Source organism: Phodopus roborovskii, unplaced genomic scaffold (genome assembly GCF_943737965.1).
Source record: "Phodopus roborovskii unplaced genomic scaffold, PHOROB, whole genome shotgun sequence".
Lineage (NCBI taxonomy): Eukaryota > Metazoa > Chordata > Mammalia > Rodentia > Cricetidae > Phodopus > Phodopus roborovskii.
This window is the reverse complement of record NW_026125052.1, coordinates 2,951,493-2,975,514: the sequence shown is the minus strand read 5'-3', so window position 1 is coordinate 2,975,514 and position 24,022 is coordinate 2,951,493. Positions and strand designations below refer to the sequence as shown.

Below are 24,022 nucleotides of genomic sequence, written 5' to 3'. Positions count from 1 at the left end.
CATGCATTCCTAGTGCCCTTAAAAGTCATTGGACACTAAGGTTGTGAACCTCCATGTGGGTACTGGCAATTGAACAGAGTTCCTCTGTAACAGTGACTGGAGTGGTGGGGGTGGGGAGTGCAGCACCTAGAGCTAACTTCATGCTTGAGAGAGAACGCTCTGTTTCTTCCTCATGGTCTCAGGTGCTTACATAGTTGGAAAAACTTGTTTAGTAATGAACTATAGAAATTATGCCTGAAAGTATAGTCTTTTAAAAAAAAGAATGGGTTTCATTATGCCATCTTCATACAAATATCTCATTATATTTTGTTATTTGTTCCTTTTCCCACTGTGCTTCCTTGGACTTTCCATCCTGTAGCTGGTTCTTTTTCTTTGGATAGTATCCTGTTTTTATTTTTCAAGACAGGGTTTCTCTGTGTGTAGTTCTGGCTGTCCTAGAACTCATTCTGTTAACCAAGCTGGTCCTGAATTGGAGAGATCTTCCTGCATCTGCCTCCCAAATTAGATTGAGATTGAAGTTGTGTGCTACTACGGCCAGCGATGTACCATACTTTATCCATTGATGGACGTGTAATCTGGAATCATTCACTAACTGTTGTGTAGGAATGATCCTGCCATAAGCATACTTGGGCAAATATCTTTGATGGATCATATGGCAGCTTTATTATTAGGTTTTTGTTTTTGTTTTTTTTGAGGCATCTCTGTACTGATTTCCATCATGGTTGTATCAGAAGTGAATAAGCTTTCATTTTCTCATATTCTTGCCAGCATTTGTTACCTATTTTTCTTCCTTCTTCCTTCTTCCTCCTTCCTTCCTTCCTTCCTTCCTTCCTTCCTTCCTTCCTTCCTTCCTTCATTTTTTGGGATAGCCTTTCTGACTGGGATGAAATAGTCTCTCAAATTTGCATTTTTTTGATTGCTTAGGAAAGTTCACCCATCTTCTATATCTTCTATTTGCTTTCTGATTTAGTCACATCTTCCTTGGCGGGGGGTGGGGGGCAGGCTTAGGCCTCATGGTCATTCAGATCGTATTAGAGGGAGTAGAGGACCATTTACTCATCATCATCTGGTGTTGCTTGAAAGTTGTAGGGAGTTTTCCTGATTATTCTATCCAAGTTACCTGTTTTCACTCTTCTAAATCACTGCTTCTTCTATACATTCTTCTTTTAAAAATTTGTTGCTAATATTTTTCCATGTCTGAAATTATGTATTTATTAATGGAGTCTTTTCTCTGTTAGAATGTAAGCTCTATAAGGGCAAGAACTCTCGTTTACTGCTATGCTTCTCTTAACACAAGCACGGCATACAGGTAGTTGCGGACCTAGAGTAACCCTGTGTGCATTGTAGACCGCATAGATGTTAGATGAATCAAATGACAATGTGAGCTGGGCAGTGGTGACACATGCATTTAACCCTGTCACTCAGGAGGCAGAGGCAGAGGCAGAGGCAGATAGATTTCTTTGAGTTCCAGGACACCTAGGGCTACACAGAGAAACCCTATCTTGAACTCCCCCATTTCCCCCCGCCCCCCCCAAAAGAAAAGGCAATGTGGCTTAAAACTACTCTTTCCTTTCCAGGTTAGATTTTCTTACTTATTATAGAAATGTGGTGAATGACTTTTTATCTAGCCATAGCTTTAAACTTTTAACCTCAGAGTCTGTTATAAAATTACTTGACATTTTTCTTGTTGAATACAAATGAGAAGAAGCATAAGGTAGAAAAACAGCATATGGAGTAGAATGGTGCTGGGTCATGATTATGTAAGTTAAGGATATAACATGTTTCTACTTCTACATATTCCTGACCCCCCCCCCTTGCCCCTTAGTCATGTCATAGAAAGGGGGAAAAACTTGAATAAGAGGTTTACTGTTGGTTTTATTTAAACATTTAAAATTTTATTTTGTGGAGTTTTATGCCATCATTTTTGTTGTTACACCAGATAGTAAACTTTATATTCTGTCACAATTCCCCTTTAGTTCTAAGGCTTGTTTTTGTAGCGTAATGACATCTCTTAAAGTTAACTAACTAAGGTTTTGATTCTTATGTTAACTCAGAATCACTTATAGAATATGATAGTTCTGCATTTGGTAGGTTAGAAGTAAGAACAAGAGATTAATGCTTGTTGCCTTGTAGTTCTCTCCTTTTACCTGGAATTAATAGAATGACAGTAATTCTAGCTCAGTCCTCAGGTGACATTTCCCAAAGTCCACTTTTAGTTGTTATAGCTAAAGGCGTGGTTTTGATATTTGGTTGGCAGAGACCAAAGATGCTGCTAAGGCTCCTCACCGCCTCCCATGTGGAGCTTCTCTTTGTAGCCTTGGCTGTCCGGGAACTCACTTTGTAGGCCAGGCTGTCCTGGAACTCATAGAGATCCGCCTGCTTCTACCTAGACCAGGCTGTCCTGGAATTTACAGAGACCCACCTACTTCTGCCTCCCGAGTGCTGGGATTAAAAATGTGCACCACCATGCTTGGCCTGCTAAGGGGCTTTTAAGTGTACGTGGTAATTCCCTACACAAAAAATAATGCAGCACAAAGTGTCATGTTGCTTTAATGTGCCTTAAAAAATCCTTTATTATAAAACATTTGCAAATAAATAGAAACATCACATACTAAAATTAACCAGGCTTAAAGTCTATACAACTTAATGAATTTATTTACAGTTAAAAGTGAAATAAAATATATTTGACTCCAAAGTGTTGAGTTCAGTTCAGGGCAGCTTCCCTGTTCTGTTAATTTAACTTTGGAACATTGAAATTGGCTGAGGGGAATGACTGAATAGAGAGTATTACTCTATTCATATAACTCTAGTCCACACAAATAAGTACTTTTTAAAAAGTTAAATATATTTGATAATGTGGCTTTTAACAGAAATTTGACTTCTAAAACTGTTGTTAAAATTAAATGGGCCAAATGTATATAATCATTAGTTCTATTAGAATTGTGAAATATCTGGCTTGGTCATTGGTGGTGCTCTGAAACAAAAATGTTGTATACAATGACTTGGTAATTCAGTACCGTTCAAAAGAGCATTGTCTGATTGTAAAAAATGCTAAAACAGATGATGTCCCTTATTGAAATAAGTTTATGAATCACTGTTAGGGTGTGTTTTTTTTTTTTTTTTTTTGATGGAGTTATTGTTGAGACAAAGTTTCTACTGTGTAGCTCTGGCTGTCTTGGAACTGACTATTATAGACTAGGTTGTCTTTGAGCTCAGAGATCTGCCTGCCTCTGCCTCAGAAAGTGCTGGTATTAAAGGCTCAGGCCCTTTAACAATGTCTTTTTGTAGGAACATAGACCTTTTTTTTTTTGCAGGAGGGGGTTGGTTTTCTTGAGACAAGATTTCTCTTCATAGTCTTAGCTGTACTGGAACTAGCTCTGTAAATTCACAGGAATCCTCCTGCCTTTGCCTCCCAAGTGTTGGGATTAAAACTGTGTGCCACTGTGTCCAGCTAGAAATCCTTAATAGGGGGATGGCACAGTGAATAAGAACATTTGCAAGTAAGCCTCGTGAAGTTTAAATCCCCAGCACTGGTAATAGAAAGCCCTGGTGTATGGCTATGTGCACACCTATAACCCCATAGTTTTTGGAAGTGGAAGTGGAGATGGAAGGATTGCTGGGGCCTGCTGCCTGCCAGCCTACCAGTTCAGTGAGAGACTGTCCCAGGGAGTAAGGTGGAGAGTGATAAAATAGACATCTGGTGTCCAGTTTATAAGATTTCCCCCCCTTTTCCTTTTTTGGTTGTTTTGGAAAGTAAATCGTTTAGACCCCCTCCCCTCCAGTTTCCTCTCTCCTCTCTTTCTCAGGATTTGTCGAGATAGATCTGGCTGTACTGGAACTCACTCTGTAGACTAGGCTGGCCTCAAACACAAGAGATCAACCTGCCTCTGCCTCCTAAGTGCAGGGAATAAAGGTGTGTCGTTTGGACATGTTTTTTAACAGCTCAGACTGCAAATTATTTTTCACTGGGGATGTTTAGATAAAGTAACTTCAAAATAGAAGTGCATTGAAATAACTGATAAACTTAAGTAAGGTCTTGGTAAATCGTTAAGGTCTAGCTAAAAAATAACAGCATATCATTATAAAGGAAAGGGAATCTGATAGAAGACATTCTTTAGATACTTGTAAACTTTAGATCTGAGGTGTATACATACATACACGATCTTATGCATTATGGTTTTTGGTTACTAATTAGATGATATGATTAGTGACTATTTCCCTGAAAGGGAGGGATTGACATTCTGTTTATCTGTCTGACTCTTATGACTTAGTAATGTGTATGTAAGACATGGACACTGTAGAAATATGATTTTAAGTTTGAAATGCCAGCAATTTGTACATGTGTCTTAAGCTGTTAATAAACCAGTGAGGCATAGGTGACACAGGGCAGGGATGCATCTGAAGATTTATTTTCTTTATGAGTTTTTTAGGTGTTTCCCTTCACAGCTAATTCTCGGTTGGAGGAGAAGCCTAGGATTACTGTTTTCAATTTGCTGTAAAGAAATGTTTTACACTGTTGGTACTTCAAGTATGGTTCTGTGCCTCTTGAGTAGATAAATGACATATGTGAGTGAGTTCAGTTGAAAAGGTACTTCCTTAGCATGCATGCATGAAGCTGGGTTCAATCCCCAGCATTGTACTGACAGGGTCAAGCATGGTGGTATAGGTGAATACATTAGAGGCTAATCTGGACCCTATAAGATTGCTCCCCACTCCCAATCCCCCAAAAAAGAAAGAAAAGTAGATAAGTGAGAAACATTGTTCTTTATATTCTACAGTGTTGTTTTGTTTAAATTGACTATCAGTTCTTTCTGGGACTGGACTTTCAGATGATTGTGAGCTGTCTTGTGGGTGCTGGGGATGAAATCTGTATCTTTAGGGAGAAGAGCCAGTGTCCTTAATAGCTGAGCCATTGTTCAAGCCCCAATATTCTACAGTTGTAATAGTCTGGCTACCTAACTAGCACAGAGGAATGTAGCTCATTTTTATTCATTAAAATTGCATTCTTTCACGTGTAGCAGTTTATAAAAAGGTTTTCATGAGCTTTGGTAAAATATGATTCCTTTTCTAATGTGTTAGACTTTACTAGGAGGAAGGGAGAGTTGGGGATGCAGCATATTATATCCCATATGCAAGGTGTATAGATCTTTGGCAAATATCTCTCTTGTCTTCCTAGTATTTTGGATTTGTTAGTTATGGTTGAATCTGTTTTACAATAGAGGCCAAAGACCTTTTAAATGTGGCTTGTTTGTTTGTTTTTGTTTGTTTGTTTTGTTTTTTTCTTTTGAGACAAAAAGAGTTTTGTTGGTTTTGAATCTGCTTGCCTCTTGTCTCCTGAGTGCTAGTAGTTTACATGTACTCTACCACATTAGGCCTAGGGATTTAAAGAGTAAAGATAGTCTTTGTGGTGCAAACCTTTAATCCCAGCACTTGGGAGGGAGAAGCAGGTGCATCTCTTAACCGGTTTGAGGGCAATATGGTCTATAAGGCAAGTTGCAGGACAGCTAGGGTTACATAGAGAGACCCTATGTCAAAACAAACTAACAAAAATGTTCCCCCCACCCCCTTCTCTTTTTGAGATAGGATTACTCTGTGTGTAACCCTAGCTATCCTGGAACTTACTTGCCTCTGCCTACCAGTGCTGGGATTAAAGGCATGTGCTGCCGCTACCACCTGGCTCTAACAAAAAAAATTTTAAAGATAGGAAAATTCCTGCTAATTCATATATTTTTTTCAAGGATTTTGCAATGTTGTAATTGCATTTATGGATGCTTAAAACCACCTGATGTTGCTTCTAAACACTGAGTAAAGAAAACTGCACTTGAGTCTAGCTCTTCATATTTTGTACTATAGTTATGATACATTAGAATCTCTTAGTTATATTCATCTATAGAATATATGTTATATTAGATCCACCAGATGTTTATTGTATGTAATTAGTTTAAAAAATGCATTATTTGATCTCTGAAAGGTAGTTTTGAATGGCTTTGTTTCATAGGAAGAAGCCTATGATGAAATAAACTTGTTTTGATTTGACTGTACTCAACCTTTTAATAATTCTGTTTGTTATTTTTTTTTTAAATGCAATAAAGTCATACTTTTGACAGCTCGAGGATTGCTTCTGAATATGGAGATGGTACTAGGGATAGTACCAGTTAAAGAAAGTGGGAGGATTTTGAGATACTCAGTTTTTCTGTTTTTAACATTTCCTTCTATATCTTTTCTCCTATAATTGTCAATGCATATTGTCAAACCTTGTCTGGAAGAATTCTTTTGAATAAAGCATAAAAGCATATGCTAAGTTTTATGTGAGTACATATCAAAAGAGTGTGCTGTTTTCTTAGTGAAAGGAAGCAGATGCAATTAATGAAAACTAAAGGCAATTTATTTCATAGTTTTGGCTTTTCAGTACTTCCTGTTATTACTGTACCTGATTTTCCAGCTTGTGTTTAGCTTTGTATCTAATTGAAATTATCTTTGTAGTTAGAAATTTGGTTCCATGTGGAAGTTCCTTTTAGAAAAGGAGGGGTATATTGTATTCATAAAAGCTTCTGTGAACTATATATTTGGATAGAGGCATGATAATTTGTTTGAATCTGGCATTTCAGAAGTTTATACCTTTATTAAGATTTTAATATAGACTAATGTATAATGTTATTTTATATTTATTGTGACTTGATATTAATGACTACATTTAAGATATTTGCATATGCCAATGTCTCTAAGATCATTTCAATAAAATAACAAAAGTTGTCTTTTGGCAGTACCCTTGATTTACTCTTTTTTATCCTTAGTAGGGCCCTGTGCAGTAAGTTCATCCCTTTAATTATGTTACTGCACACTAGTTTAGTAATTATGTAGTTAAACAATTTGGCAGTTTTTATGCTTCTGCCAGATAATGGATTAATATGAAAGAGATGATTTGTTCACCTTCACGGATCTGTCATTTAATCTTGGTGCAGGGGAGCGGGAATTTTAATCTTTTACTGTTTGGGTAGGTATCAGAAGATTAATAGTTTAGTGCTTAAAATTTTCATCTGTATCTTTGCCACTAAGTATCTTTGGCAAACTATTTTGTTGCTACATAATTCTAACCACCTGGAGACTACCCTCTATATCCTAGAATAGACAATTATTTTTACTATAAAATAACAAAGAAAAGTTACTATGTTACAAAATTCATATTAACATGTTCAGCAGTTTTCAGCCAAGTTATTCAAAGTCTGATGAGGTAGTTACTTTTTAGATATAGTCATCTGTTGATAGAAAGAACTATTCTAATAAGTAATTAATATATCTCCATTGACATTTGTGTACCAGTTGTTTCTAGGAAACAGTAGACTTGGAATGTTAGTTTTGGGGATTTATGTTTAGAATAGTAGTATATGCTTGAGCATCTGATAACATATTTAGAAAACACTGGATTTTATTTTAATGGCCTCTGTTTCACTCTGTAGGGAATTAAGTAGTTTTCTGTTTTTTATATGTCATTTATTACCAAATATTTGGTATCTTCCTGTGTTGTGTCTTGACACTTTTTTAGTGAACAAAGAAAATATCTCAGTTATGGTGGGGCTTTTATTCTAATAAGAATGATAGTTATGATGGTGTAATATGTTTGAAGATAATTGCCACCAGAGGGGTAGAGTATAGAGCAGGTGAGAATCATTAGTGGTTACGTAGGTGACTTGCTACAATTTTAAATATGATGGTCATAATAAGGTTCAGCAAAGAATTCAGGGAAGTAAAGGAAATGGACTGACAAATATTGCAAACAAAGGAACCAGTCAGGATTGTGTCTGTCCTGTGTGAGGAACATCAAGGAAGCCCTGCAAACAGGGAGGTAAGATGAGAGGATACGGAATAGAAGCAGATGACATTGAAGAGGAAAGGAAGACCGAGATTTGGGTATTGTAGATTTTAGTGTTGATCTCAAAATGAAGTAGATTTTGCAGGATTTTGAAAGTGTTCTGATTAGAAGCTTGGATGCCATTGTTTTGACAGCTTGAGAACTTGAGTGTGTAAACCTGAGAAAACAGAAATTTGGAAGTTTTAAAGTACTTTATTAGCCATCTTGGTGACTTTTGTATTCACACTCTAGTCTGGAATATAAACTGAGTGCATCGCTATTCAGAAGTATAAAGCCTGATACTTGAAGAGTTTGCTCCGTGTCCTGCTTCTTGTGGCTTTACTCTTCGAGCCTTAAAATCTAAGGCTGAGATTTCTTTGATTTTGTTAGTTTCTACTTATTTGTCTTTTGAATTACTCTGCTTTTTTTTCCTCTTGTTTTGTGTGCTCTTATTGTTTTGTTAGAGTGGTAGTGGAAACATACATTCTTTTCAGTTACTGTGTCCAACCAGGAGTTTGATGATATACAAACTGGAAGAAAACTGAGTTATTTACTTTGGCCTAGTGCTTTAATTTGCTTTGTTGCCCTCATTAATAGTACTAATGTTATTTTTATTATGTAGAGACAATGTCTCTAAAATTTCAAGCTTAAGATGTATCTGTTCGTGGCAGTAAGAAAAGGATAATTTCTTTCCTTGTATAAATTATATGAACGTATCTTGTGTATGAAACTCAACTTTGAGAGTAACTGACCTTTTGTAGTTTATATTTAAGTTTCCTTCTCAGTACAAGACTGGACAAGTCACTGTGCTTAAAGAGTTGAGAACAGGGCGAGTGACCGAAAGGTACCTTGTTTTGGTGGAATGTCTATATGTGTATACTTTGATTTTAGTTCCATTTCTCTGTTGTTAAAATTGAGATTATAATAAATCACATGATCTCAGTTCATTTAAAAAATAGAAATTACAGGGTAAATACTATGAGTAATTGTAAAAGCTTCATGACATTTACATTGTTTTAAAAATTTCAAATGTTGTTTTGGATAACAAATATTAATTTGCTAATTTTGTTTTTTTTTGTGCAGGTTAATGGTGCAGTGTAAGAAACCTTTAAAAGTTTCTGATGAAATAGTACAGCAATATCAAATTAAAAACCAGTATCTTTCAGCAATAGCATCTGATGCAGAACAAGAACCTAAAATTGACCCTTATGCATTTGTTGAAGGAGATGAGGAATTCATTTTTACTGATAAAAAAGATAGACAAAATAGTGAGAGAGAAGCTGGGAAGAAACACAAGGTGAGTAGGAGAGATCCTATCCTACCACTATTCACACTTCATCGCACTTAGACACTTGGTGCCACAGTCATTCATCCCTTTCTTTGTTTTTGGTGGTGCTGGTTACCGAACCCAGGGCCTCGTGCATACTAGGCAAACTCTTATCACTGAACTGTATCCCTGATCTCACTCATTCATTCGTTTGGAATAGATAGACGAATTGTCTTTATGTAGATATATGTGTGTGTGCTACCAGAGGTAAATCAGGTGTATGACACTCTTTTTGGTTAGTTTCTGATGATGGAGAAGATTCTTTTTTTGTTATTGTTACGTTTTCAAAGTGGATACAGACTATATTAACTTTGGTGAAAATTAGAATTAGAGTTAGGTACAGTGTTTTGATACTACGTTTAAAAAAAAAATGAAGGATATTTTTGAGTATGTGATTTAGGAAAATTTTTTTCCTTACAAGCAAAACTTTATAAAGTATAGGTAATGAAAATATTCAATTGGGGCAGAGAGATGGCTCAGTGGATAAAGATGCTTACTACCTAGCTGAAAATCTTGAGTTCAATCTGTGGATCCTACATGATGGAAAAAGGCGTATTTTTCATGTTCCACACTCATGTGGCTTGCACACATGTGGCACTCACGTACAAATAAAATTTAACTAAAAATATGCATGTGATTAAAATTTTAAAGTCACATATTAAAAGATCTGTTAGGTAAAAATAACTATTAGATAGGAACTTGGCAGTAAATATAAAATACAAATATTGAAAATTAAATGACCCAATAGTGCTTAGTACAAAACAGTTTATTTCACAGTTTTACTTATCTGTACTGTATGCCAGATATTTAAGTTTTATCCTTTTGTAAATATGAAATCAGCAGTCTCTGGGAAGGGTATACTCACAATTCAAAGTGAGCAAACTATGGAAATTTATAGTATGTCAGAGTTGCAGCTGCTACTTTCAGGGTTGACTCCTTGGACAGATTCCTTAGCTAGCATCCTTGTGAATTAAATTCATCTGTAAGGTGAACACAATAGTTGTTTACTGTGAGAATTACTGATAGCTGAGCTTGATGGCATATGCCTTTATTCCTGGCACTCAGGTGGCTGAGGCACAAAGATCTCTCTGAGTCTGAGATTAGCCTGGTCTAAGTGGCTAGTTCCTAGCCAGCCAGCACTACATAGTGAGATCCTATCGCAAAAAAACAACCCCACCCCTAACCAAAACAAACTAAACAGTAGAAAAAAGAGTGACAAGCTACACATCTTGGCGCATGCTTTCTAATCTAGTACGTGGGAAGCTGAGGCAGGAAGACGACAAATATGATGCCAGCCAGATAGATGCACATAAGACCTTGTTTTCAAAGTAAACCACACACAAGAATTAGTGATAATGTATATAGTGAGAATGCTTGACACATAGCTACTCAAGAAGTGCTAGAATTTTTCTTGTTTGTAAAATATATAGCACAACCTAATATATAATATTATCTTCAGGTGGAAGATGGGACATCTACTGTTACAGTGTTATCACATGAAGAAGATCCTATGTCATTATTTAGTTCCTCTAAGCAAGGTAAAACTTCTTTTCTGATCATGACTTTTGTATTTATTCCAGTTCAGATTTGAAGTATGGTAATGAAAATACTCCTCTTGGTCTGGTGAGATGCTCACTGGGTAAAGACACCTACTGCCTAACCTGCTGTGACTCTGGGGGATTAATAATCTTTTTTGCATAATTTGTTTCATGGGATGTTGGATTATTTATCTTGTGTGTGAAGAAGCAAGTTTAGATGATAACAAATCTGTTAGAAGTTAAGATGTATCAATTCTTGATCTTTTGGCTAACTATAATCAAGTATAGAATGTTTTATCCTTTTTGCAGATAGAAATAGGTCTTATGAAGTGTGTAGGTAAGATCATATCATTGCCTAAGGGTCCCTCCAATCTGAAAACTCAATTTTTAGGGGTCATCCCCCCTCTTTTTTAGGTGTTTTGGTTTGACTTTTTGTTTAAGACAGTTTCTTTCTATGCATTCCAAGCTGATTTCACATTCCTGAGCTCTGGAGATTTTCACTCTTGAGCCCAAGTGTCACTAGGATTCTGGGTGTGCCACCATACCTGCCCTAAGAACTCACTTTTTGTTTTGTTTTTGAGGTAGGGTTTCTTGTGTAACAGCCCTGACTTTCTTAGAACTCGATTTGTAGACCAGATTGGCCTTGACCTCACAGAGATCATCTGCCTGCTAATTTTGATTCTTCTTAAGTCTCACATGGAATGAGAATTTTTCTTGACTTTATTTGTTTTGCTTTGTTTTTAATTTTTTGGTGATATGATTTCATGTAGCTTAGGCTGGCCTTTTAACTCTATGTGGTGGAAGCTGCATTGAACTTACTCTAATGCATCTACCTCCTAAGTACTGGGATACCATCAAATGCCACCATACCCAACCAAGAAGTCTTTTTCTGATGATACTCTGCTTTCTTCTCCTTCTCCTCCTCCCTCCTCCTCCCTCCTTCTCCCTCCTTCTCCCTCCTCCTTCCTCCTCCCTCCTTCTCCCTCCTCCCTCCTTCTTCCTCCTCCTTCCTCCTCCTCCTTCTTCTTCAAGAAAGGGTTTCTCTGTGTAGCCCTGCCTGTCATGGAACTTACTCTGTAGACCAGGCTGGCCTCAAACTCAGATCTGCCTGCCATTGATTCCTGAGGGCTAGGATTAAAAGCATATGTCACCACCTCCTGGCAGTTCAGCATATTTTTATGTTGCAGACTATAGAGATACAGTTTTTTTCAAGAGTATTTTTCAAAGTATCTGACCTGTGTGAAAGTATAATTTATACACACACACACACACACACACACACACACACACACACACACGATACAGAGTTTGTTACTGTCTGTGAATATTTTAGAGTGCTAATCAAGCTTTATATATGTATCATGTCCTGTAAGTACTTTTTTTTTTGTAATGAAAATACAATGATTGGTTTTCTTAGTAATTGACAGGCATTAAACATATTATTAACCTTAGTTGGAAAAACACAAATTAAACTTGAGTAGGCACAATGTATCTTTTAGTATGTCTTTTTTGAAGGCAATGAAAAGTATTTTGATAATAACAAATATGAGAATAAGGAAAAAGACCATGTAAAGAAGAAACAGGTGGTTTTTGATATGGCAGTTTAGTGACTGACAGCTCAGAGTGCTGGTGGTAACATGTCTCTGGTGAAGCAGTCCTTACCAAATTCCAGTGGCGTGATACACAGAGAGAAAGTCCTGGAATTCATATGGAGGCTCAAAACTTGAATAGCCAGTGTGATACTACACAAAAGGCCGCAGTGTGGAGTGAGCTTTTGTAGTATATGCTTGCACTCCCAACTCTCAGGAGGTTCATGAGTTTGAAACTAGTCCAGTGTATATATCAAGATTCTTATTTCCCCTCTCTTCAATAAAAAGTTATTAGCTGAGCAGTTGATAGCCCACACCCTTAATTTCAGCATTCTGGAGACAGACAGATTGATCTCTTTAGTTTGAGGCCAGCCTGGTCTACAGAGTGAGTCCTGGGACATCTAGGGCCATACAGAGAAACACTCTCTCCAAAAAAAAAAAAAAAAAAAAAAAAAAAAAAGTTATTATATTGTCTGACTTTAAAATATATTATACAGATTATAATAGTATGGTACTGGCATTAAGAAAAAAAGGCACGCCAGGTGGTGGTAGTGGATGTCTTTAATCCCAGCACTCAGGAGGCAGAAACAGGTTGATTTCTGTGAGTTCGAGGACAGCCTGGTCTACGGTGCAACTTCTAGGATAGGCTTCAAAGCTACACAGAGAAACCATGTAAAACCAAGTAAAGAAAGAAAGGAAGGAAGAAAAAGAAAGAAATGAAGGAAGAGAGGGGGAAAAAAGGCACATTACACCAGAAGAACAGAATAGAGGGTCTGGAAATAAATCCATGCATTTATGGTCAGTATGGCTGTGCTCTTAAAAACGTGTAATTATTGTATGTGTGCATGGTACAGTATGTTTCCCTACATGTGTTCCATATGTATCAGCCAAATCAGGGTGCTTTGTATTTCCATTTCTTATTTCAATGTGTTAGGAGTCTTAAGGCCTTTCTTACCTTGTTTTCCATAAAATGTATGATTGAAGTTAAACTTGTTATGGTGAAGTGTTATCGCTCCTCTGTGCTAAAAGCACTAGAACCTACTCTTCTTTCCAGTTCTACTTTGCTAGTTTTTTTTGTCCCTCTAATTTCCTTTCCTCTGTTCTTTCCAGTCTTTATCATACACACAGGTATGAAAAAAAGGAAAATATGATATAAAGCCTCTAGGCAAAAAATAATGCTACATTGGTATGTGTAAATACTGTGTTTCACAGCAGATACCTAAAATTTATTCATCATACATAATTAGATATTCAATGATTGTATCATCTTTATTCAGTTGCTTACATACAACCTTATTTACTTAAAAATAAATACATCTGTTGCAAAATGAAAAGGTAAGGATTGGGTAGATTGCTTGGCTGGTAAATTACTTGCTATGCAAGTTTAAGAACCAGAGTTGGGATCCTCATTAGCCACATAAATGTGTTCAGGTAGGGCCTGAGTATTTTCTGGCATGAGAGAAGATAGTGAATTCCCAGAAAAAGTTAGATAGCCAAACTCACTGAATCAAGGTAGACCCCTTAGTTAAATGTTTAAGTTAGGAAGCAAGTAAGGGAAATAAAAACCCAGTGTCAACCTCTGGCCTCCACATGCATACACAGGTATCTGTGAATATGTGTATATTCACTGACATCACACACATAAAAAGCACACAAAGAAAAAGTATGTAGTTAAGTCCACCATTGTAATAACACTTACATTTTTATGATTTATGTACAGAGCTTACCTATTACAACTTTTGGATCTTCCTGGGGGAAAAGTACTATTGTTTATTTAAACTGTTATTTCTAAGAGAAATTGCTCAAGTTTTATATAAGAGATTATGAAAACTTTATGTTGCATAGTTGTCTTGATAAACATTAGTTTTATATCTAGCTTAGATAAGTAGAATACTACTTAGCTAGTAGTTTTCAGTTTATTTTTTTTCTGATTGTCATATGTAGATGCTCCACGTCCTACTAATCATGCCCGTCCTCCATCAACCAGTTTGATTTATGACTCAGATCTGGCTGTCTCTTACACTGACCTTGATAACCTCTTCAATTCTGATGAAGATGAATTAACAGTGAGTAGCCCATTAATGACTAGGATTAAATTGTCTTTCATATGAACTCAAGTTATGGAAGTGACTTTTCACTTGAGAACTATGCTTTAGCTCTGAATAGTAGGAAATATTTCATAGTAAAACACCATTGGTTCATTTTACTTTCATGTTAGAGTTATCTTGACATAGTTTCCTGTGAACCTGTGGGTTTTGTATTTTTGTATGTTTGAAAGATAGATGGTTTGTTTCATTGAGCTCTACCATGTGAGCTTTCGTTTATTTTCTTTCAGTCCTCAGAATGGTTTTTCTGTTCTCTGAGAAGTGGAATTGAATCATAGAATGTTTAAATAATTAACATTAGAATTTTAGACCTTACCAGTTTAGTAAGGACTACCAGTTCTTTTGAAATCGTGTGACATTCCCTCTCTTACTATAAGACACACACTGAAAAACAGTAAAGGAGAAAACAAAGGGTACTATTTAATCTTTCACACCTGTTTTCAGAAAAGTTGAAGATAAAAGCAAAAACTTTAAAATGGCATTTCTCAGTTATTAGGCAGTTAATGAATTGAGTGTTACCTTAGGAATTGACTGGCACATTTTTCTTTTTTTGTCTTATATATTAGTTATTGATCCTGCTAGGATATCTGTCACACAAATTTGAACATAAAAATGTATTATAGATATGGGTAATGGCAGACATAGCTATATATAAACCTTTACTCTGTATCCTCCTGTGTAGTGTCTACTAGGGCCCTGTTGTGCACTGTAAGAGAGCTTTGAATATTTTGGTCCGTATAGACAGTTTTCTCTCTGATAACACAGAGACATCAGCTGTGGCTTCTCTGAGGTAATAAAAAGTTGTTTATATATGTGCTTTACTCACAAAGTGTTCAGTGTGAGACATGGAACTATGTTAGTTGTAAAAATATTGGTAAGAGCTGGATGTGGTGGCACATACCTGTAATCTCTTTTGTTGAGATGTGGAGCCAAGAAAATCAGGATTTCAAAATTAGCTTTGTTTATATAAAAATGAGAAGTGAGCTTAGGTTATATGAGGCCCTAACTATTTTTAAAAACAAAACAAAGAAAACAACCCCCCCCCCAAATAAAACCCAAAACCTCACAAAAAATTGGTCATTGAGAAAGACACTAAAACTTGGTTTGTCAGGAATTTTGTTGCCTTGTTAGGAAGTCTCCCTGAGGTATATGCTCAGTTTTACCTATAAAAATATTTTATAGGAATAACTTTATTAAAACAAGGTAAAAATATAAAGAATTAAGAGGAGTTATTGATTATATTGGAAATTTTAATACCTTAATAAAGGGACAGATACTTTTGAGTGTCTTTTGCTAAAACGTAATTACAGTGTTCATTTAAAATTTCTTCTCTCTTATTAGGGTCATAAGTTACTGGTTGTTTTTACTTTTATTATGTGTTCTTGAGTATACTTTTTTCCCTGTTAATTGAGAGAGTTATCAAAAAATCTTCAGTGATGGATCTATCTGTATACTATCTAGTATGGTATTTGGCTCTGTCATAGATTCAGAAGACCATTTTTTAGAACCAGTATTTATCCTTTCTGTTAAATATAAATGATTAGCACTTTGTGATCACATTGACTTTTTTTTTTTCCTGATAGCCTGGATCTAAAAAATCAGCAAGTGGATCAGATGATAAAGCCAGCTCCAAAGAATCCAAGACAGGAAGTCTGGATCCATTGTCTTGCATAAGTAAGCTTTATAGATTTGTGCTTTTAGCTCAATTTGAAAACTTAACTTCCTCAGAAAATTCCCTTTGGCTTAAACACAGATTCACTTCTTTTTAGTCTAAGTTAAAATGTGTGTTTTATTAAATATAGGTACTGCAGATCTTCACAAGATGTATCCTACACCACCATCATTGGAACAACACATTATGGGATTTTCTCCAATGAATATGAATAATAAAGAATATGGTAGTGTGGATACAGCACCTGGAGGAACTGTCCTAGAAGGAAGTAGTTCTAGTATAGGAGCACAGTTCAGAATTGAAGTTGAGGAGGGATTCTGTAGCCCTAAACCTTCTGAAATTAAAGTAAGTATTTTTCTAACAAAGTAATTCACTTGCTATGTTTTCTTACAGGATTAATAGCTGTGTCCAAGAATCTTTTCATAGTTGATTCTAGTTTTGTGGCTAATGTGAGAACTGATTTGTCGGGATACTATGTAAAATGCATTAAAAAAACAGTATTTATACTTTTGTCTGTTTAAAGAACAGGGAAAGAAGATAGTCACTTTGAACATAAGTCACTGAAAGTCCACATTCTTTATTTTGTAGGATTTTTCTTATGTCTATAAGCCTGAAAATTGTCAAGTTCTAGTAGGATGTTCCATGTTTGCACCTTTAAAAACTCTACCAAGCCATTGTCTGCCTCCTATCAAATTGCCAGAAGAGTGTATTTACCGGCAGAGCTGGACTGTTGGAAAATTGGACTTGCTTCCTTCAGGCCCTTCAATGCCATTCATCAAAGAGGGGTATGGTTGATATTGTTATTACAATATTGAATGCTTATATAGGGTGTGTGTGTGTGTGTGTGTGTGTGTGTGTGTGTGTGTGTGTGTGTGTGTGTGTGTGTGTGTGTGTGTGTGTGTTAAGAGGGATAGAATTGTAGGGTGTGCATGCCTATGAGCCAAATGTGAGGGCCAGAGGGAAGTCAACATTGGGTTTCTTCATCTATTGCTCCTTTACTCATTTGAGGCATACTTTCTCATTGCATATAGTTGTTGTTCTGTCTTGGCTGACTGGCCAGCAATCTTCTGGAATCTGCCTGTCTTTGCCTCCCAAATGCTGGGATTACAGCTTGCTCAGCCATGCCCAACTTCTTTTTACATGGGCGCTGGGAATTTGAACTCATCTTCAGTAGATGGATAAACTATATGCTACCATACACCTTTTTTTGACTTTAGAAGTACCTTTTCTTTTAGTTTACAATACTGCGTTGTTCTCATTTGTATACTGCCATTTTACATTTACATTATAACAAAGTTCTATATTTTGTTACCTGTTGCATATTAAAATTACTATTTTCATTTTTTTTTTTTTTTTAAACACAAACAACTCAACAGTCAGAATTGTTGCTGGTGGGTTTTTTTTTTTTTTGTTCTGCCAGGTCCCGCAGCCCCTTCAGTCCCAAATAAACACACAAATACTTATATTAATTATTAAACTGATCGCTTGGGCTTTTTATTGGCCAGCTCTCTCACAATTATTAACCCATTTCTATTTCTACATGGCCTTATCTTATCAGAGAGTGCCCAGACCTGTTAATTGCTTTTGGTAGCTACATAGTGTCTGTTTCCACCTACCTTTCTCAGAATTCTCCTCATCTCCTAATCCTGCCTATCTTCCTGCTCATTGGCTGAACAGTGTTTCATTCATCAACCAATAAGAGAAGCATACATACAAAGGGACATCCCCCATCACAGAATTTCTGTTTTTAAATTGTACATTCTGTATTTCTGTGTACTTGATATCAGAAGAGGATAGCAATCCCAACTATATATATGGTTGTGAGCTATGTGGTTGCTGGGAATTCAACTCAGGACTTCTGGAAGAGCAACCAGTGATCTTTAACTGCTGAGCCTTGGCTCCAGACCCAAGAACTACCTTCCTTACTTTCTTTTCCTTCCTTCCTTCCTTCCTTCCTTCCTTCCTTCCTTCCTTCCTCCCTCCCTCCCTCCCTCCCTCCCTCCCTCCCTCCCTCCCTTCTTTTTTTTCTCCCTCCCTCCCTCTCTCCCTCCAATCAGCAGCAACTAGAATCAATGAGATACAAGTATTTGTAGCATTAGAAATTTATAGAGTAAATATGGTTTAGATGTGGATAACTGTATAAAAACTTCACTTGTAATTTTTTTAAGACTTAAATTTTTATATGTGTGTCCCTACATGACTTTATATACACATGTGTGCAGGTGCCATGGAGGCCAGAGGACATCAGATCCCTTAGCATTGGAGTTATAGGCATTTATGAGCTGCCTGATGTGGGTGCCAGGAACCGAACTTCTGAACCATCCCCTAGAAATCTAGTTAGCTCACAAGAATCTCCATAGTGAACATGATAAACCTGAAATAAGTCTTAGTTATACATGTATTTCCCTAGTGATTGCCATAAGGAAATTTTCAGTGTTGCTGAAAAGCATTTTGAAAATTTTTATTTCTATTTCACATTAATCACATTAATGATGTGTTCCTTTCTATATGTATTTCTCTTTCTTTCCTTTTTTTTTTTTAACCTTGGTGACAACAGTGATGGAAGCAATATGGATCAAGATTATGGCCCTGCTTACACACCTCAAACCCATACTTCTTTTGGGATGCCTCCAAGCAGTGCACCTCCTAGTAATAGTGGTGCGGGAATTCTCCCTTCTCCATCTACCCCTAGATTTCCAACTCCAAGGACTCCAAGGACTCCAAGGACTCCTCGTGGAGCTGGTGGGCCTGCTAGTGCTCAAGGCTCAGTCAAGTATGAGAGCTCAGACTTGTATTCCCCAGCCTCTACTCCATCTACATGCCGACCCCTCAATTCTGTCGAGCCTGCAACTGTCCCTTCCGTCCCAGAAGCACACAGTCTTTATGTAAACCTCATCCTTTCAGAGTCAGTTATGAATTTGTTTAAAGACTGTAATTTTGACAGTTGCTGTATTTGTGTTTGCAACATGAATATCAAGGGTGCCGATGTTGGAGTTTACATTCCAGATCCAACGCAGGAAGCACAGTATCGGTGTACCTGCGGCTTTAGTGCTGTCATGAACCGAAAATTTGGAAATAATTCAGGATTGTTTCTTGAAGACGAACTTGATATCATAGGACGTAACACAGACTGTGGCAAAGAAGCAGAAAAACGCTTTGAGGCTCTCAGGGCTACCTCTGCGGAAAATGTTAATGGAGGCGTAAAGGAATCTGAAAAGGTGCCTGATGAGTTGATATTACTGCTGCAAGATCAATGCACTAATTTATTTTCACCCTTTGGAGCAGCAGACCAAGATCCTTTCCCCAAAATGGGTATAATTAGCAACTGGGTACGTGTTGAAGAACGGGACTGTTGCAATGACTGCTATCTTGCATTAGAACATGGACGTCAGTTCATGGATAATATGTCGGGAGGAAAGGTTGATGAAGCACTTGTCAAAAGCTCATGCTTGCATCCATGGGCCAAACAAAATGGTAAGTTTGTGAATGAAATCAGGTTTTTTTTTTTTAGTTTTTTTTTTTTATTTTTTTGTTTTTTAGGTATTGGACTTTCACTCCCCATCCCCCCTGGGGGGGTGGTAAAAAATATCAAAAGTAGTTAGACCTAATAGGAATACTGAAATTTGTGTTTGATCCTCATGTAAAGATGGTAACGTGCTGGGTGTGATGGTGCATGCCTTTATTCCCAATAGAGGCAGGTGGCTCTCTTGTTGGAGGCCAACCTTGTGTACATATGGAGGTTCAGGATAGCCAAGACTACATAAGAGACTCTGTGTCAGAGAAACAAACTAACAACCCCCCCCCCCAAAAAGACAGTAACATAGAGTTTCAGCATAGAGTTATTGTGTATCTATAATTGTATAGTCACATAAAATTTAAAAGGCATGCTGCATATTTGTTAGCAGAAAATTATTGTTTCATTCAACCATATAATTGGTCTTTTCAGGTGCCATACACCTTGCTATTGAGCTATGCCTTGACTATATTATTAAATAGTTACCAAGCTCCTTGTTTTTGCTCAATACTATTTCATGGTCACTGTTGAACAGTCACACCATTCTCTGTTTGTTTGTTTTTCCCTTTTTGGTTTGAATTTTGCTTGTGTGTGTGTGTGGTGCATGTTGCATGTGTTTGGGTTCATGTGCATGTGTGTATGGAGGCCAGCCTCAGAAGCCATCAGTAAACATTGTTGGTCCCACTGCCATTTGTTTGGATCAGGCTTCTCAATCCCAAGGCACTGACTGATTATGTTATATTCCACTTTCTTTTTGAGCCTATGATTTAGGGGAGAAGACAGGTAGTAAACAACAACAGTACATGCTTGCATTATGTACCAGTTACAAGTGCCTTAAAGAGAATGCAGCGCAAAACATGTTTGCATGGGAGAAACCTTATGTGGTGTTTCAGATATATGATCAGAGATGTTAGTGAAAGGGAACAAACATTCATGGTAAGTCCTACTTGGAGTGGGAAAAGTGTGAACAGTATAGTTAACTGGGGGAACAGTGTTAGTAGGCAATGCAGTTGAGGACATAGTTCTCAGGATAAGTGTTAATGTTGAGTGATGGTCAGACTAATTCATGATGAAGCCTAAGAGGTACCTGAAACACCAAAATTACATTTTTTAAAAATTTTATTTATTAATTATTCATACAGCGTTCTGCCTGCAGGCTGGAAGAGGGCACCTGTTCTCATTACAGATGGTTGAGCCACAATGTGGTTGCTGGGAATTAAACTCAGGACCTTTGGAAGAACAGTTAGTGCTCTTAACCTGAGCCATCTCTCCACCCCCTATATATTACATTTACATTACATTGTATTACATTTAATTTGTGTGTGAGCATATGTGTGTTTGGGTATGTATGCCATGGTGTACATTTGGAGGTCACAGGACAGCTTAAGGGTGTTGGTTCTCTCCTTGTACCAATTTGATCCAGGGATTGAACTCAGGTTGTTAGGTTTGGCAGCAGGCACTTTTTGGACCAAGCCTGTAGCATTTATTTTAAATGCTGTGGCAAATATTTTTTAATAGAAAAGTGATACCACACTGTCTTTTTTTTTTTTTCTAAGAAAAAAAGCATTGGCTATTGCAAAAAAAAAAATATCCTGGGATAGAAGGTGAACATAGAAGAAGAAAAATTAGGCAGAAGCCAGTTATAGTAGTCAGTGAAGATGACAGCTTGAAAAAGACTGAAGAAAGCAATAGAAGTAGTGGTAGTGGCTTCCAGTTTAGACTGAGATAAACAGCTACAGAATTGTTCTGATCCGTGTGAGAAAAGATGAAGCATTAACCATGCTTTGTGTGAATATTGGTGCTAACTACAGAGGAGCTAAATAGGAGGACATACACGTTTTAAATTCAGAAGACTGTTGAATCTGGAAATCTTTTCATTTCTTTTTTCGAGATAGGGTTTCACTGTATTGCTTTGGAGGCTGTTCTGGAACTTGTGCTGTAGACCAGGCTAACCTCAAACTCACAGAAATCTCTTTGCCTCTGCCTCCCGAGTGCTGGAACTAAAGGTGTGCGCCACCAACACTGACTAGGAAATATCTTTTATATGTGCATTATTAGTAGTAAATACTATGGGATGTCAGGTGTGGTGCACATGTGTAGTGCCAGCACTGGGAAAGTGGAGGAAAGAATCAGAAATTCAAGGTCATCTCTGCCTACATGGTAAATTCAAGGCCATCCTAGGATATATGGGGCCTTTTTATTCTAAAAGTCTGGAGCCGAATGAGAAGTTTTGGGGGCGAGAGGGCCAGGAAGGAATCTGAGGAGGAGCCAGGAAGGTAGGGTGCTCATGTATGGGAATGTTGAATGAAAGTGATTATATGTATAATGTCTTTGTAAAGGTACAGTGTGACACCAAGTGAATGTGGTACCAAGTTAAAGAACTTGATAATCAGTTCTGTCAACCTGATTAGTAGGTATGAGGATTGAGGCACAAATTTAGACGTTTGGTTTAAAATAGAAATTTTATGTTATGGTTAACATATATATATATATATATATATATACACACACACACACACATACATACATACACACACACCTATATATAATTATAATATTAAGGTACATAGACACATATGTACATCGAGAATGATTCTATCTAGGTGAAAAATTTAAATTAACAGTTTCATGTATTTGTATAGTGTATTCAGATATATTTCACATGAGTACAGTGTATTATTTTGCTATATGAATATATTATAGGAATAATAAACCAAGCTAATTAGCTTATTTAAAATCTTTTGTCAATTTTAAAATACAGAATATAGTATTGCTACCTGTGCTCATCACGTTACTAAATGGACCTCTAAAACTATTCTTCCTACCTAACTAGAACCTCACTCCCCTCTCTCCAGTCCAACCTTTCTCCATGGGAAAGATAATCACAGAACAAAAGGTACCAGTGTAGGAGCAAAGTCATTGAATAAGTGAGGTGTAATAGAATCAATCCATTTCAAGTAGAGGTTATAGGAACATGTCCATCACAACAAAGAAGAGATGTTACTTCTGTAGACAAGAAGAGGGAATGTGAATATTTGTAGTGATTGCTTTTGTAGTTATGTATGCGAACAATTGGAATCAGTGACAGGGTCATTTGATACTGATGTCTGATTTCCCATTCTAGCAGCTTCAGACATAATCACATTGTTAGAAATGCACATTTTCACACTCTGCCCATGATATTCTAAATCAAACTCTGGAGATAAGAATCAGTTCTGTCACTCATTACTAATGATGTCTTTGAAAAAGTAATTTTTTATTTTTTATTACCTTACCTCCTGTGTGTGTGTGAGAGAGAGAGGGGGAGGGGGATAAGGGTCTGAAGAGAGAGAGAGGGAGGGAGAGATAAGGGTTTGAACCCAGGAACTTGAGTATGATAGGCAGGTGTTTTAAAACTGAAATTATGTCTTCAAGTACTTTCATTTGTACTAATGAAATAAAATTAGTATTTGACTTGGATAGCATTGTAAAGATTTATTGAGCTCATTCATGTAAACATAATATATTTTATGTAGTCCTTATATAACTTACTAATTTGGTAGACATGGTATTTGGAAGAGTGATGAAGATTTTGTTTTCCAGTTCAATGACAGCCTGGTCTACGAGTGAGTGCCAGGAGAGGCTCCAAAGCCACACAGAGAAACCCTGTTTCTCCCCCCCCCAAAAAAAAAAAAAAAAAAAAAAAAAAAAAAAAAAGAATTGAGACAATAAATAAAAGTTGCTCGTAGAGCCACCTTTATTCCCAGCACTCAGGAGGCAGTTTCAAGACAGCCAGCCAAGGCTCTACAGAAAAACCCTGTCTCAAAAATGATAGCAAAACAGTTGCTTATAGTTTTCTCATGTTCACTATCATAGCACCTCCTGATCACTTAATACTTTTATAACTATATCACATAATTTGCCTATATAAAATATACAATCAAATATTTAGTATTTACAGTTGTAACTATCAATACAAACAATTTTAGAACATTTTAGTATTTATATTCCCTATTTCTGTCTGTCCCTTTCTCAAAGCTGTACACAACCATTAGTCTAGTTAGGGCTCTGTCTGTATACATGTACATTTGGGTATTGTATGTAAATAGACTTTCATTAACAATGTTTTAGTTTATTTTTATTTCATGGTTATTGCCATTTTGCCTGCATATATGTCGTATGTGAAGGTGTGGAGTTTCCTGAAACTGGAGTTACAGACAGTTGTGAGCTACCATGTAGTTGCTGGGAATAGAACCTGGGTCCTCTGGAAGAGCAGCTAGTGCTCTTAACTGCTGAGCCCCTGCCTTTTTTTTTTTTTTAAACTTCCACTCAGATTGTTTTCAGAGTTCTGAATGCACATATTAGTACTTTAATGATATATCATTCCACCTTTTTTAGATACACCTTTTTTAAAGTCTGTAATTGGACATTTGAGTTGTGTACACTTTT

The 24,022-nt window shown here is 36.7% G+C and overlaps 1 protein-coding gene, 1 non-coding gene and 1 pseudogene across 2 annotated transcripts in view; 2 read left to right on the top strand and 1 right to left on the bottom strand.

Annotated features, from left to right (window-relative positions):
• Med13 (mediator complex subunit 13) overlaps positions 1-24,022 on the top strand; it is an 89,544-nt gene that overhangs the window by 37,068 nt on the left and 28,454 nt on the right. Inside the window, exons 10-16 of the mRNA XM_051186555.1 lie at positions 8,933-9,146; positions 10,636-10,714; positions 14,248-14,369; positions 15,992-16,082; positions 16,211-16,425; positions 16,669-16,865; positions 18,638-19,554. Of these exons, the coding sequence (XP_051042512.1) occupies positions 8,933-9,146; positions 10,636-10,714; positions 14,248-14,369; positions 15,992-16,082; positions 16,211-16,425; positions 16,669-16,865; positions 18,638-19,554 (1,835 nt within the window). The remainder of the gene's footprint in view (positions 1-8,932; positions 9,147-10,635; positions 10,715-14,247; positions 14,370-15,991; positions 16,083-16,210; positions 16,426-16,668; positions 16,866-18,637; positions 19,555-24,022) is intronic.
• Positions 66-250, bottom strand: LOC127221755 (uncharacterized; annotated as a pseudogene).
• LOC127221966 (small nucleolar RNA SNORA36 family) lies at positions 2,689-2,819 on the top strand. Its single transcript, XR_007834515.1, has one exon. It is a non-coding gene; the product is annotated as a small nucleolar RNA SNORA36 family (small nucleolar RNA).